This window comes from Harmonia axyridis, chromosome 5 (genome assembly GCF_914767665.1).
Source record: "Harmonia axyridis chromosome 5, icHarAxyr1.1, whole genome shotgun sequence".
In the NCBI taxonomy this organism is placed as follows: Eukaryota; Metazoa; Arthropoda; class Insecta; order Coleoptera; family Coccinellidae; genus Harmonia; species Harmonia axyridis.
In genome coordinates this window covers 6,703,407-6,718,800 of record NC_059505.1, presented here as the reverse complement: position 1 = coordinate 6,718,800, position 15,394 = coordinate 6,703,407, and the positions used below count along the sequence as shown (strand labels likewise).

Sequence of the window (15,394 nt, the reverse complement as noted above, 5' to 3'; positions counted from 1 at the left end):
ATCAACTGAGAACTCCACAGTTGAACCCCCACACACTGTCAGTTCAGTTAAACCTTTCAGTTAAAAATATGAACAATTTCATTTCTCTCAGTTGAACTGTTCAGTTGAAAAATTCGAGTTGAACTGAGACTGAAATACCCACTCACGTAGAGTTTCGACTGACAGTTTTAACTGTTCAGTCGAAACTGACAGTTTCAACTGTACGTGGATGGCCGGCCTTACGCGTGACATTTATTTATGCCATTCAAATATTACATTTATTTTTTTCAAATTAAAATCTAATTAAAGATTTCCAAATACAAAGCTAAAATATATGTGATTTAAAATAGGAAATTACGGATAAATCCGCTCATATGTACCATTTTTTTTGTCCTTTCACAATGATATACCTACATACATGCATGTTGTACATATTGAGTCATACATCTATATTACTATTGAACAAGTAGTAATTCCATAACTGGAGATGTTCAGGAACGAATTGGTATAAGAATTTCTCTACTAAATTCTGAGGTCATTCCTATTAAGGCTGAAGTGATCGTCCTTTGAATTAATAATCAAATTAATGTTCCAAATTTAGATCTGATAATTTATAACCTAGACAGCTCTTGTATTTGATTAAATTCTAATCAAAGAGTGAAAATAACGAACTGAAAGATAGAAACTTGAGAGTTTCAGGGTAGTTTCGCATCTAGAATACCGCGGTTGAGTTCGTAAACAAAATCCAACTAATAAGGGTTCCGTAAATATGGCACTTCGAAAAATATACAGTCATTTCGAAGTATGCTGAGTATGTTTCTGTTTTTCACGTGGTCTCGAAGACTTGAAAACTTATCGGGAATTCAATAAAAAATAAATCGTAAAATTATCTCGAACGGTTTTCAAGATATGATCTTCAGTTCAAATCATGACATTCTTCAAAAAAGTGGCTTAACTCGAAAAGTAGCACAGATGAACGATGACAAGTGGGGTATTTTTAAATCAGAATTTCATGTAGATTATTAGTGTTATATATAGTTTTTAAATCAGAATTTCATGTAGATTATTAGTGTTATATAAGAAATGAGCATTCCCATTAAAAAAAAAACAAGGTGATATCGTGTTTCACCACTTTCGGACCACCTGAAGAGTCAAATATAATTTAAGCTTAAGCGCTGAGTGGTGTCTATTCCGTCAAAATTTGAATCATTTTCCTAGCCCAAAATTTACTAGAGTTATCGACAGATCCAGTACTTTTGACTCATCCTGTATATTGGCATAGTATAAGGAAAGGATAGTAAGCCAGTGTAGTGCTTTTTTCGATTTTGTTGATGTTGAGCGCCATCTAGTTGTACTCACGTTTTACTCGAATTTTACTGTAAAAAATTGGTCCGTAAAGTGGAGCCCTCTGAAAAAGTCGGTGTTATTTTAAAGAACTAAAATATTTGAAATAGAGTGGTCAGAAGATTTCTATATTTTGATATTTTTTCTGCTCTGTAATAAGCATTTACGCCAGTGGCGTGTATTTGTGATAACTTAATAATAACATCAAAATTGTTGGCAATGTCATGCCACAGATTAGTCTGTGGTCATGCGACCCGTTTTCAACCAAGCCACTGAATGAATTATCGTATTATTTCTGCGCCATCTATAGCTCATGATTCAGGGCCATCTATTATCGAGTTACTTCTCGAAATCCAACTACAGTAGCGACCCCTGGTGACTATTTCCTTGCCGTCAAACGGCGGTTGGCTTACTATCCTTTCCTTATACTATGGTCTTATGTAGACTGTATCAAGTACAGTAAGCCTGTTCCAAGATTCTTAGCCTTCCTCAATGTGCGGGACTGTAATTGGTGATAAAAACATACTTTGCCTATAAGCAATACACATTCAGCATTTCACCTTTTGGAATTTTATTGAGGAATATTAGAGAATATTGAGAAAATTCTTCCTCAAAATCAATAGATTTGTGACCTTTTCAATTTGATCAATATTTAATTACTTAATCACCCAAATTACTTTTATGTATTCAGCCATTATTCAGGAAGCTAGGAAAATAAAAGTTTCAAGAATTTCTATAATATTTTAATTGTTGTAAAATATTTAGTTGAATTTTCATGTAGTAAAGACCTAAATAATGGAAAAGAAAGCTGGTGTTGACAATAATAAAGAGGTTTATCAATAACTAATTTATTTAAGTATAAATATCTGTGAAAAAATCAAAATCTATTTCCACAATTTCTTGATAGACATATTTTTCTCTGAATCTTTCTGCATGACCTTTGCAACCGCCATCTCAAAGTCTTCCTGTGTCACATGTACTCTTCTTTCTCTCAAAGCATACATACCAGCCTCAGTACAAACACCTTTCACCTCAGCTCCACTGGCTCCTGGCATGAGTTCTGCTATTTTCCTTAAATTGATTCCTCTTGTCAAATTCATCTTTCTAGAATGAATCTTGAGGATATCAAGCCTTGCTTCTTCATTTGGTGGGGGAAATTCTATTTTACGGTCAATTCTACCAGGTCTTAAGAGTGCAGGGTCGAGGATATCAATACGATTAGTAGCCATGATTACCTGAAAAAAAATTATTCAACTTTTCAAGGAATAAAATAGGTAATGTGGATTTTGATAAGAGTATTTTCACTGAGCAAATGCCTAAATTTTAATTCTGCCTTAGGAGATTATCATTTCTTTCAATTCTCCTTTGAAATTGGACCATTTGAACAGCTTATTTTTAATGATGATTTTAATTATTCTTGAGACATAGTACTATCCTATGTCTCATATCCTTAATTTTGACAGAGGGGAAATGTGTAATTGATTCATTTTGAAAATTCAATGTTGAGAATGATTAAAATATCGATCAACAGTGAAAAGGAACAGAAAAAATTTAAATTCGCTTACTTTAATATTTTTTGTAGCTTCAAAACCATCCAACTGATTCAACAATTCCAACATTGTTCTTTGAACTTCAGAATCACCACCAGAGCCAGATTCTATACGAGATGATCCAATGGAATCAATTTCATCCATGAAAATAATAGAGGGGGCATGTTCTCTTGCCATAACGAACAATTCTCTAACCATACGAGATCCTTCACCAATGAACTTTTGGACAAGTTCGGAACCTGATACTCTAATGAAGGTACATTCTGTATGGTGTGCTACAGCTCTAGCTAATAAAGTTTTTCCAGTTCCTGAAGAATGATAAGAAATGTTAAGATTTTGAGTAAATAAACATTTACAGCTCATACATACCAGGTGGTCCATAAAGAAGTACACCTTTTGGTTGAGCAATACCTAGAGCATCAAACAATTCTGGATGTTTGACTGGAAGTTCAATAACTTCTTTGATTTCTTTTATTTGCTTATCTAAACCTCCAACCATTTCATAAGTAGAATCTGGGACTTTTTCAACCATCATAAGAGATACCAGAGGATCAACCTATAAAAAATATAAGATTTATAATGTTTTTGTTGAAGGTATTTCTGAAGACCTTAATACAGTATACAAAAGAACGCAAATATCACCTTATTAGGAAGAATTTTATGGAGAGTGTAACTTTCATTACGTAGAGCAACACGGCAATTTGGTGTTACATCATTGATATCAATATTTTTATCAATATCAACAACAAATTTGCCTTCAGGATGCACCTTTACTAATACTTTTTTTTTATCCATAGGTTTGACAACTTCTCCAACATAACTTCCTTGTTCTTGTAATAGCATTAGTTCTTCTCTCAACATACGAACTGAAATACATTTTAATAAAATATAACGATATTAAAATAATATGTGGGGTATTATCATAAGAAGGTTATCAACCTTTTGCGTTCAGTTCATTTCTTTGTGCCTGAAGTCTTCGAAGATTTTGACTTTTTTCTGCTACAATCAACTGTAGTTCTTCGATTTTTGTGATATAATAAGATCGAAAGCCCTCTCCTTTAAGCCCCCCACTATCAATCTCCATCTGGAATGAAAATGTTCTATTAATGTTTATTATTCATGATTTTTGTTACACTTTTGTTTTAGAAGTTGTTGCAATTTGGACATCCTTTTCTATTATAGATTTATCTTTTTTAGTTACTACTTCAATCTTCACATTACTAGGACCAGGTACAGATACTTCTGATCCCATAATGCATTAGAAAAAAATGTGAGAAAATGTTTGAGATGAATTGAAATTTTGACAAAGCGTTGTCAAGATGAAAACAAATGCACTATCATGAAAAACCCAACTGACCTTATTGATTACAGTCATAATGGCGAATTGTTGATTCCTTACAGGTTTTTAAAAATCTGATTGGAACATTAAGCCAAAAATCTTCACAATCAAGTCTGGGCAATGAAAATCCAAAGCCTGAAAATATCAAACTCATCAATTTTGACAGTCTACAGAACCACAAAATTTTATAAACTTCAGCGGAGATAGGTTCCAGTAGGGACTGAAATTTTTTGAAATATACCTAAATTTTCTATTATTTTTTGGATATTTGATATACTGGAATTCAAATGTTTTTTTTTATGATCTAGTAATTAATTATAACAATTATATTATATTTATGACTTCTATTGTTAGTTATTTTTGACAGATATTTATATTTACATTTTCTTCACGTCAAACATTAAAAATAAATCTTAACCTGCTCTTGTCTTATCGCTGTACTTTTATCTTAGAAAAAGGAAGAAATGAAATAAGAGGGTAATCTCCAGGATGATTTTGGATGAATGAAACTTCATTGAAAATTTTATTATATCTTCGCAACTCATCAAATTCTTCTATGTCGATGTCAAGCATTATTTTCCTTGAACAAATGATACAAACAAATATTCAAATCTGTATCAATAATTTCACTGTGTGTTGAAGATCGAATTTTCCTTGTTGAAATTACATATTATTTTTAGATTTAGCCTCCCTCGACAATAAAATGGTTTCTTTGATTGTAAAAGAAGTGTTTTGTTTAATTTATTCATTTCTTCTACTTGTAAGTAGGATATTTATTGACACAAAGAAATTCTACGAAATTTAATTGTTGTTTTTTTAGTTGTCAGGTCTCTTCCTTGTTGGACTTTCTATCGTTTTTACCTACAAAATTTTTTACAATTACAAATTTTTCCCATCCATAACTGTCGCACCTTTTATCATACTATTTATGTTTGGAATTATGCACTTGTTACTTACCTGGTTGGCAGTGAAAGGACCTACTGTAAAGCACGACTTTCATATAATACTGGTAATATTTAGATAATTTTATGAAATTTCACATGAAAGAGAAATACATTTTTCAGTTTCTAACTATAGCAGCTGTGTTATGTTTTGCTGAATTTGGAATTGGTGTGTGGAATATTATATTATGGAATAATGTTGATTTAGAGTCTGTGATATTATTGACTGATTCGTTTGAGGCTTTGAAGAAAAATGGTTTTAACGAAAATTCAGCATGGAAACGATTACAAAATAAGGTATGTATATTCAGTTGAAACATTCTGCCACGTGATTATCAACAGGCAGCGTGGCCGAGCGGTCTAAGGCGCTGGTTTTAGGCACCAGTCCGAAAGGGCGTGGGTTCGAATCCCACCGCTGTCAATATTTTTTTTATTCCTTTCATGATTTATAAATTAAAATAAATTGCTGGTAATGAAAAGCATTAGTGATTCAGAAAATTTGTTTTGATGGTACAACGTGTCATTCTATTTATAGAATTTAGTCATATTATTCGTCGAACGCTTATGCAGTTGCAATATTTCAGCGCGATGGGTGAATGCAGCTTAAATGATGTACACAAATTGTCATAAATTGTATATGATAGTTTTTGAATTATTTAGGTGATTAATTTGCAGTATTTTTTTTTGTTCTAAGACGTGGTAGTGAAGAAGTGTAAAATATTTAATAATGTAATAATTTTTTAAATTTTATCACCGTAGAACGTATACAGGATGTTCCACCATGATGCGACGTTCTATTATGGTTAAGCGCTGAAATTTTCGGATGTTTTTTTTTCCCAGTATCATTAGGCTCCAAGGTGTTCAAAATGAGTCGGCTTGTTTCAAATGGCACACCTATATTTTATTTTTCCATTTGGTAGATAATTTTTCGAAGACCATAAAATTGTGAATAAAATTCGGGATATGCCATTTGGAATTAATAAGCTTGATATTAAGGTTTGAATGAGTTATCAATGAATTGTCTCATTTTGAACACACAATAGAGTTCTAAATTATTATCAGTCAGTACTTACGTTTCGTTTTTCTAGTATTCAAAATCTCATTCCAATAAATTCATTCATTTCGAATTTATGTATTAGTTTTTTCCAAAGTCCCTTCAAATTATGGAAAATCGAAATATCTCAAAAACGCTAAGTTTTAAGCAAATGAAACTTCGAACGTTAATTTATTCCATGCAATCGGAAAATTCAATAAAAATATTGTGTTTCATAAGAAAAATGTTTGGTCATCTACACTTTTTTGGTATACCCTGTGTCTTTCCAAACAATTTGAAAATGCTATACAGATGATAGGTATTGGTCCTTTTTACGAAAAAAAATATATTTATATATCGAAACGTCGGCATTTCAATAAAGCAGTTTTCCTGAAAAGGACCTATACCTATCATCTTTATAGCATCATATAAAGGTCGTCATACTTCGCAATTATCAATTTGATAATGTAGCTTTAAGGAAGCATATAACGTGTGTCGAAAAAATATTCGAAAATTTCAGCGCTTATTCGTAATAAAGCGTCGCGTCAATGATGGAACACCCTGTAGATATAATATGAAGTTCTTGAGTTCACAGTGGACGTAATATTCTTTAGAAATAACAGCGTCTATACTTTAATTCACATAATCTTATAACAATGTAACGAACGTTTCGACCAAGGGCGTAGATTTTTTTTTCTTGAGGGGAGGAGGGTAATCCGAAAAAAATGCATCATGTACACATCAATCATTTCATCAAAAATAAATACTTATAAAACGTATATACACAAGAAGGAACATTTTAAAAACAATAACAACTGTCTAAATTCCCGCAATCATAGTTTCAATTTTAAAAATAACAACTTTTTTTTTCCGTAAGAAAACATTTAATGAATTTATGATCATAATGAACAGAAAAAACATAAATAGGTATAACATGCCTAAAAACTAATAACTCAAAACAATTGTTGTGTAGGGGAAATAAAATCATTTACTCGTAATATTATAGTTTGTCCTTTGTGTTTTTTATGATATCAATTCCAAAAATTTTTTCTTCATATTCGCAAAACCTTTCTATCACAGAATCAATATCGAGTTGAATTTTCCTTTGGATGTATGTATAATAAGGCGAAACCTGCAAATCTTTCTTGACCCATTGTTAATCTGAGCGAATTTTTCAACCTCTTCAATGTAGAAAAACAGCTCTCAAGAGCTCGCTACACTTACATGCATTGCAGATATTAAATATAGTGCCAAGTGAACATTCGGATGTATTGATTATTGCAAAATTTTTACTGCAGTCAGTGCTGTATCTGGCAGATTTTCAGTTTCTCCAATGCATTCTTTATACTTATACCACAACTCCTATATTCTATTTGCATTGAACTAGAAACGATACTCTTTTTTGGAATTTTAATTAAAATTCCTTTAAATTCTGCCTAACACCAGAATCATCATTCCTTTCTAATTCAATGACTGTAGAAGGAATAAAATTATTTATATCAAAAACTCAGATGAAACTAAGGCTTTCTTTGTGTTTCCGATAAACATATCCAAAAATGTTTTGACGACTACATTTGCTCATATCTGTAATATGAGAATGGTTTGATAACGAAGTTTGGATCGAATGAATCGAAATAATAGCATTTCTCTTATTACTCGATTCGATAATCTTGAGTTATGAATTCAAAACTGATTTCCTCACTAATAAATTGCAAATTTGAATGAAACACATTCAATTGCACAACACAATACAAACAATTTCTCGATGCGAATAACTTATTTCAGTTTTTTGATAACTGTAGTATCGAAATTGCTTGATACAAAAAAAAAACTTAAAACATGAGCTAAGTGTCGATGACTAATGCAAAAATCACAGAAAGCAAAATAAGGGACGACAAAGCGGATAGATAAATGAAAATTATTAACCTCAGAAGTATAAGTGCTCGTAGTGCAATAAAAGTAATAACTCGAAAGCGATAATAAACTCAAAAACCGTAAAAGGATTTGAATTTCAACTGCTGTGCCGATTTCAAAGAAAAATAAAATAATTATTGGTTCATTTTTATGGAAAAATGTCGTTCCTGGCATAGAGTAATAAACATAGATAGAGGAAGCAATTTTTACATGTCCCCAACACGGTTAGATTACGTTGTCGGATTGTGATATATTTTCAAATCCACAATTACTATATCGTTATAAATGTATATTATATTGAATGAAATATATTTATTTGAGTGATTCCCGATTGAATATGCAAATTTGAATATTTGGAATCCGATATTTTCCCTAATTGTCGAATTTATAATAATAAGCAGAGCAGAATATTTGTTATTTTCTGTATCTACCTGCTGAAATCCAAAGTTTGGCAACTTTTGCTCTCCTAGTGTTATCGGTTGTTTCACGTCGTTTGGCGCGCTTGAAGTTTGTTTTCTGAATTTCTGATATATTTAGGTATTTATTTCAATATATTTTGAGTTAATATGAAACGTTGATTCACTATGGGACATAAGAAGTGCGTTCTTTGTGGAGAAACTCTCGAATTGAGTGAAATATCCACTGATATGTTTTCATTTCCGCGCGCTTTATGTCAAATTAGATAGTTCGTGTTGGAGATAAAATTTGGTTACTGAAAATGACATATGCTCTCTCTATCTATGTTTATTGCTTGAGGTTCTTGGTCTTGACGAGAATTCCGAAATTTTATATTTCTGAAATTTATGGAGTAATTACCCATAGTAACACTGAGTAGTAAAATTATTTTACCTCATGTTGATTGTTTTCATACATTTTGGCATACACTAGTCAGGGAATTAAATAGGTACTTACCCCCATTAAGTTGAAAAATTACTACATGAGTAGGTACATCATAATGTTTTGTTTGAACAAATGGTTTATTCATATTAATTTCAAACTTTTAGCTGCAATGTTGTGGTTTGAATGGAGTACAAGATTTCAAAAATACTTATCCCAAATCTTGCTGTGATGATGGACAGGAATTTAACATAACTTGCTATAAAAATGGCTGCAGACAGCCGTTAGCTGATTATGCCACAGGTATAATGCTAGACGGAGTGTTAATGAGCTTCTTGTCTTGTATTCTTCAGGTAATTCATTTTATAGTCTTGTTTAATAACTTACCATCGAGTAGAAAAATGTTCTACACTGTGCCCGTAAAGTATGGAACATATTAATTTACAGCTAAATAGACCATTTTAAGAAATAATCCTGAAACAATTCGATTTTTGATTTTAATTTACCGTATTTTAAAATGATAATCTAATATACAGGGTGAATTACTTTCGAGTAATGACGTCACCGTCATTTTTTTCAAATGGAACACCCCCATTTTGTCTCAATTTTCCGGTTACTCTAGCTGAGCTGATTTGAAAAATGTATCACATGTTGATTCCAATTGGTACAGGGTGGACAAAAATAATAAATTAAATCTAAGCAATAATTAAAACATTCACGAATACCAAAAATATTGTAGTACTAAACTGTCATTGAACACCAATAAATTACTAAACAAATAATGACATTTCACAAAAAACTAGACGACTATGTTTTTTTTAAATTGATAAGAAATAATTTCTTTCATATTCTGTCTACTAGACAGAACATGTTTGGAAACAGCTCATTTTTATAAATCTAAAAATGTAACAAACTACAGGGTATTACATTCAAACCAATTGCCGTTAGACAATAAGTATTTTAATAATATTGTTAATTTAACTAATAAAGAATTCTTTTTATCTTATTTAATGGCTTAATGCTTATGTATTTCGTTGGTTTGAAATTTTCTTACTCTATTCAACAGACCGGCCCTGAAAGCGCTTCATATTAATACCAGTCTTTCTTTGATAGGCCTTCGGAATTTTCCTCTTCTGGTCATTTTTCCGCACATTGAAAAGAGACAGAGATATAAGATCAGCTAGAAGACTGGCAATACAGAAGGAACTGGCGGAACATTCTACACCTCTAACACAATCTCCAACGGCTTCTGCACCGCCGGTTTACTCACCAACACCAAAGCAAAGTACTACACCGAAATCTTCTAAAAGGAGAAGTAGCAAGAGTTCAGCACCACCAACACCCCCAGTTCAGCCAAATATTTGATTATATTTTTTTCAATCGCCTTTGATGAGATTTTTATTATACTATACTTATTATTTTTTTGTCTTATATGTTTATATGTTATTATTATGCACTGTGACTTTTAACATGAGTTAGTTTTTTCATTTCTAAATATTTATTATAGAAGTTAAAAGAGGTAATGGATACTAATCAGGAAAATATTCCAGTTGCAATCAAAACCGGATTGAAATTCAGGAATGATTTTATTGATGTATTCTTCTGTTTAATATTCGATAGTCAAAGTTTAAAGCAACTGAAATACAACATTGGATCGACTGGAAATAAGACTGTGTGATATTTTTGAATATGTTGTAACCCATTTCCTTTGAAAACTTCATTTATATTGATTTGTTATATTACCTCTCTAAATATTTTGTTGCAATAATTGTAGAGCAATATTACTTGTGATTATGACATGTGATAATGCTGAAGGAATTCATTAATCGGCGAATATATTTTTGTAGGATTGGCATTTGATAACTATAAATTCATATATATATTTCATAGTATATGCCTGCCTTCTATACCTATAAAATTCCTACTTTTTACGTAATAGTATAATCTTCAGCTTAATATTTCGATATTAGTTGGATCATGACAATTTAATATAGTAGTGAACGAATGGTAATATTTGAGAAATTTCTGAATTTTTGTTCTTTTTTACACAAGGCATCGCTGATTTTTTACATACTCTTTATATATGTAAACTGATTTTATTTTCTTACTTTCTTACTTGATTTACAATTTATTTTATTGTTTAAGTTTTTTATGAGCCAACAGAATAGTGCCTTATACTATTTATAACAGTGTAATAAAATGAATATTTCCTTCATTTGAAAATGTTTTTTATATATCTCTCTTTTTTTTGGTTATCCCTATAAAATGTGCTTTCAAATATAGTATTAAAAATATCCCTATCATGATTTTTTTCAAAGGAATCTTATGGATTATTTATGGAAAAATCACTTCATTCAAAAGACTGGAAACACTTCAAATACTTTTCCTAATACATACATACTAACTGATAAAAAACCTGCAACACCCAGAGGAGCTGTTTGAATTGATTTTTTTTTTAACTTAAATATTGTAGTCGTTTTTTGGAAGTTTATCAAAATTTACAACAAACCAGCTGTTCGAGGAGATACAAAGTCGATGTTTAGTTGTTGTTAAAATGCCTAGAGCACGTGTACACGTAATTTATTGCCAGCTATGTGAATTTGAAAGAGGTCGAATTATTAGCGAGAAATTGCTAACCGGACGAATAGATACCTGTTCTGTACTGTTATGAGATGTTGTCAAGCGTGGTTTGATAATGCCCAAAATCGAAAAAGAGTAGGCACCGGACGTCAAAGGGGCACAAATGAAGTTCAAGATCGACGACTAAGAGTAAGATTTATGGACATTAGAGACTGATTTGCGACAACTCGATCTTTGGCTGATGCACCGGACGTCAAAGGGGCACAAATGAAGTTCAAGATCGACGACTAAGAGTAAGATTTATGGACATTAGAGACTGATTTGCGACAACTCGATCTTTGGCTGATGAGTGGCTAGGAGAATAAGGCCATCTTGTAACTGCCCGAACGGTTTACCGGCGGATAAGGTCTTTTGGAGTGCCGCATTATCGACCCCATCTTGTGTTACCTCTGACGGTTGAGCATCGCCGGCAACGATTACAGTGGTGCAGAGAACGTCAATATCACGTGGAATGTGGAATGGCATGATGTCGTCTTTTCTGATGAATCTCAATTCTTCTTGGGTGCACATGATGGCCGAAGAAGGGTTAGACGACGTCAGGAAGAAAGACATGAACCTCAGTTTGATGTTGAGCTTCATGTACACCGGACAGAAGGTGTTATGGTATGGCGTGCTATCGCACATGCAAGTAGGTCACCTTTAGTCTTTATTCGAGGTAGCATGACAGCGCTGTGTTGCCTTCAAGAAATAGTGGAGCCATATGTTCTCCCTCACCTTAACCGGCTCGAGAATCCAATATTTCTGCAAGATAATGCCCGACCTTATGTTGCCAGAGTTAGTTTAAACTTTTTCGAAGCGACCCATGTGAATCTTTTGCCATGGTCGCCCATATCCCCCGATCTTTCGCTCATAGAGCATGTTTGGGACATCATGGGTAGAAGGCTTGGAAATTTACCCCAGCCCCCACGGACTTTGACGGCTCTGAGACATGAAGTAAAGGTAGTTTGGGATGGAAGAAATAGACCATCTTATTGCATCAATGCCGAGACGTGTTGGGGAGTGTATAGAACATCGCGGTGGACAAACACATTATTAACAAATTTATTGAAAAAAATTGTGAACCCTTCGTTTTTTTCTCCAAATTCAATCATTTACTCCTTGATTTACTATCTATTATTTACAAAAAAAAAATCAACAGCTCCGTCTAGGTGTTGCAGTTTTTTGTCAGTTAGTATATATATGTGTCCAAAACCGTCCAATCATTCAATGTTGCTTGAAAGATTTAACAATATTTTGTTTGAAGTGGCGATTTGTTGAAATTTTTGATTAGTATGAAGAGCCATAGTTTTTCAAGGTTATCCATAAAAATATAATTGTATAAAGTTCCAAAAAGCATTTGTGCTGAGAATAATAATTAGTTGAGACACCATCATGCTGGAATCAACCGAAGATAATATATTTGCAGAAAGTTTAGGTGAGCAGAATTTGCAAATTGCTTTCTCCATTCGACCCAGCCTGTTAGATAATAAAACATCTAAACATTTCATATCATTCAAATAATATATTTATTCGTTATCACTATACATTATATCATACATATTTCAATTCTTGCTGACCTATTCTTCTCTCATATTTTGGCACTTCTCTATACAACCTATATACAAATATTTACATCGCAATCATTCTGTTACAGATTACTTTGAGTAGTTTGTGGCAGGATATCTTCCAGAAAAACTTCCGAACATTTTCTCGAAGCAAACCAAGACGAAGTTCTTCGTCCAATCCTTCCTAGTCACACTTTTTCTGCATTCGCCCCATAGTTAGATCGCACAAACTGAAAAATGAAATAATGTAAGTTGACTTACAACGGTTCTAATTAGGTTCAAGTTAGTAAGTCTTAAATCTCAGTCTTACTATTTTCATTGAATCAGGTTTCATAATAAGTTGAAAACAGGAGCTGCCTTTGTGGATTATCTACAGCTTATAATACAGTGTGGAAAGATGGTTATAAATATACTACATAATCATTTTAACTGTGGAAGAATTATTCGTTTGATAGAAAATATGTTGTCTAACAGAAGATTTCGTCTTTTTGTTGATGACAAAAGTAGTAGTTTCATAACATTGAATGATGGACTTCCGCAGGGATCGGTTTTGTCTCCCATACTTTTCAATTTATACTTGTTTGACATCCCTGCAACCTTATCTGAGAAATTCAACCATGCCGATAATATATTGCTCTAGTCTTTCGTCATTCTGATTTCGGAATTATTGAAAAAACTTTAAATGAAGATTTAAAATTTTTATTTTCTTGAGTGGCGTTTATGACTTGATCCAAATAAAACAGAAGTTTCCTGTTTTCATTGAATAATCAACAAAAATGTATTGGGAGTAACTTTCACTAATTCCGTCTCGAATCTTAATAAATTTTTACTCCAGAATATCTTGGAGTTGAACTTGAATTTTGAATTTCAAGGTCCACTAGGAAAATTTACGTATGAAATTGAAGTCGAGGAATAATATTCTTCCAAAATTAGCAGGTTCTTCATGGGGTGCTAATGCCAGCTTTGGCCTTGGTTTTTTTCTGCTGCTGAATACTGTTGTTCTGTTTGGTTCAATAGTGCTCATATTCATAAAATTGATACATAGCATAACGTTTTTATGAGATTTATCAGTGAAACTATTAGATCTACTCCTTTATACTGGTTACCGGTGCTATCACATATACTTCCGCCTCATATTCGTACGACATGTACAGTCAAGAAAAATTTCTTTTCCACCCGAACTTATTTCCAACTGTATCTTACCTCTTAGATACTAGAACTGCCAGATTAAAGTAGCGCAAAACTTTATGGATTAATAAAGGGTTTTTTTTTAGAGCTATAGAACTTTAAATTGCAATAAAACAACTATGGATTATTCGATTGACATGAATTTTATTTATCCGCAAGATAATCCTGTGGTATTACATTTTAAATATGATTTCTGGCATATGACCGCCACGGCTGGCTCGGATGTAGTCCAATCTGGACGTCCAATTTTCGATGACTTTTTCCAACATTTGTGGCCGTATATCGGCAATAACACGGCGAACGTTGTCTTCCAAATGGTCAAAGGTTTGTGGCTTATCCGCATAGACCAATGACTTTACATAGCCCCACAGAAAGTAGTCTAGCGGTGTTAAATCACAAGATCTTGGAGGTCAATTCACAGGTCCAAAACGTGAAATTAGGCGGTCACCAAACGTGTCTTTCAATAAATCGGTTGTGGCACGAGCTGTGTGACATGTTGCGCCGTCTTGTTGGAACCACAGCTCTTGGACATCATTGTTGTTCAATTCAGGAATGAAAAAGTTAGTAATCATGGCTCTATACCGATCACCATTGACTGGAACGTTCTGGCCATCATCGTTTTTGAGGAAGTATGGACCAATGATTCCACCAGCCCATAAAGCGCACCAAACTGTCAGTTTTTCTGGATGTAACGGTGTTTCGACATACACTTGAGGATTAGCTTCACTCCAAATGTGGCAGTTTTGTTTGTTGACGTAGTCATTCAACCAGAAGTTGAAGTGCACTTCATCGTTAATGGACGTAGTGCGCGATACGTATTCCGCACAGAACCATTATTTTTGAAATGAAATTGCGCTATTTTCACGCGTTGTTCAGATGTGAGTCGATTCATGATGAATTGCCAAATCAAACTGAGAATAAATCACTTGACAGCTGTTAAATCGGTCGCCATCTTGAACAGTAATGCCAACTTAAAGTTATATACCTCGAAAAAAAACACCTGTTAGTTGACATACTGAAACCATGTTAGGAGGAATGAATGAAACAATTTTTCTCTAGGAATTCAATCAAACGGTTTTTCAAGA

The 15,394-nt window shown here is 32.8% G+C and overlaps 3 protein-coding genes and 1 non-coding gene across 8 annotated transcripts in view; 2 read left to right on the top strand and 2 right to left on the bottom strand.

Moving 5' to 3' along the window:
* Window positions 1-2,155: 2,155 nt before the first annotated feature.
* Window positions 2,156-4,391, bottom strand: LOC123680672 (26S proteasome regulatory subunit 8). 2 transcript variants are annotated; one of them, XM_045618682.1, is made up of 6 exons: window positions 4,231-4,391; window positions 3,813-3,957; window positions 3,516-3,739; window positions 3,243-3,429; window positions 2,889-3,181; window positions 2,156-2,558 (listed from the first exon to the last, which is right to left on the bottom strand). In XM_045618682.1, the coding sequence occupies exons 1-6, from the start codon at window positions 4,246-4,248 to the stop codon at window positions 2,208-2,210; spliced, it is 1,218 nt and encodes a 405-aa protein (XP_045474638.1). In that variant the 5' UTR covers window positions 4,249-4,391; the 3' UTR covers window positions 2,156-2,207. The 2 variants fall into 2 exon arrangements, with proteins under 2 accessions (XP_045474638.1, XP_045474637.1); XM_045618681.1 differs by lacking the exon at window positions 4,231-4,391 and adding an exon at window positions 4,009-4,164.
* A 220-nt stretch (window positions 4,392-4,611) lies between these two features.
* LOC123680674 (leukocyte surface antigen CD53-like) lies at window positions 4,612-11,152 on the top strand. The gene is made up of 5 exons (XM_045618683.1): window positions 4,612-4,972; window positions 5,033-5,221; window positions 5,277-5,450; window positions 9,105-9,290; window positions 10,051-11,152. The coding sequence occupies exons 1-5, from the start codon at window positions 4,916-4,918 to the stop codon at window positions 10,300-10,302; spliced, it is 858 nt and encodes a 285-aa protein (XP_045474639.1). The 5' UTR covers window positions 4,612-4,915; the 3' UTR covers window positions 10,303-11,152.
* Trnal-uag lies at window positions 5,495-5,574 on the top strand. Its single transcript has one exon. It is a non-coding gene; the product is annotated as a tRNA-Leu (tRNA).
* Window positions 11,153-13,058: 1,906 nt separating the features above from the next.
* The window catches only part of LOC123680671 (calcitonin gene-related peptide type 1 receptor-like), a 169,327-nt gene continuing 166,991 nt past the window's right edge, over window positions 13,059-15,394 (bottom strand). For all 4 annotated transcript variants that reach the window (XM_045618680.1, XM_045618679.1, XM_045618677.1 and 1 more), the window contains exon 12: window positions 13,059-13,351. In XM_045618680.1, coding sequence (XP_045474636.1) covers window positions 13,310-13,351 — 42 coding nt within the window. In that variant the 3' untranslated portion in view covers window positions 13,059-13,309. The remainder of the gene's footprint in view (window positions 13,352-15,394) is intronic.

What these genes read in the sequence shown, in the direction of transcription:
- LOC123680672 (XM_045618681.1), bottom strand. Translation starts at nt 4,125, where the DNA reads ATGGGATCAGAAGTATCTGTACCTGGTCCTAGTAATGTGAAGATTGAA. An exon ending in CAACAACTTCTAAAACAAAA is followed by an intron (nt 3,958 to 4,008) that starts GTGTAACAAAAA and finishes TTTTCATTCCAG; the next exon opens with ATGGAGATTGATAGTGGGGG. An exon ending in ACTTCTTTATGGACCACCTG is followed by an intron (nt 3,182 to 3,242) that starts GTATGTATGAGC and finishes ATCATTCTTCAG; the next exon opens with GAACTGGAAAAACTTTATTA.
- LOC123680674 (XM_045618683.1), top strand. Translation starts at nt 4,916, where the DNA reads ATGGTTTCTTTGATTGTAAAAGAAGTGTTTTGTTTAATTTATTCATTT. An exon ending in TTTATTCATTTCTTCTACTT is followed by an intron (nt 4,973 to 5,032) that starts GTAAGTAGGATA and finishes TTGTTTTTTTAG; the next exon opens with TTGTCAGGTCTCTTCCTTGT. An exon ending in TCTTGTCTTGTATTCTTCAG is followed by an intron (nt 9,291 to 10,050) that starts GTAATTCATTTT and finishes TTTCTTTGATAG; the next exon opens with GCCTTCGGAATTTTCCTCTT.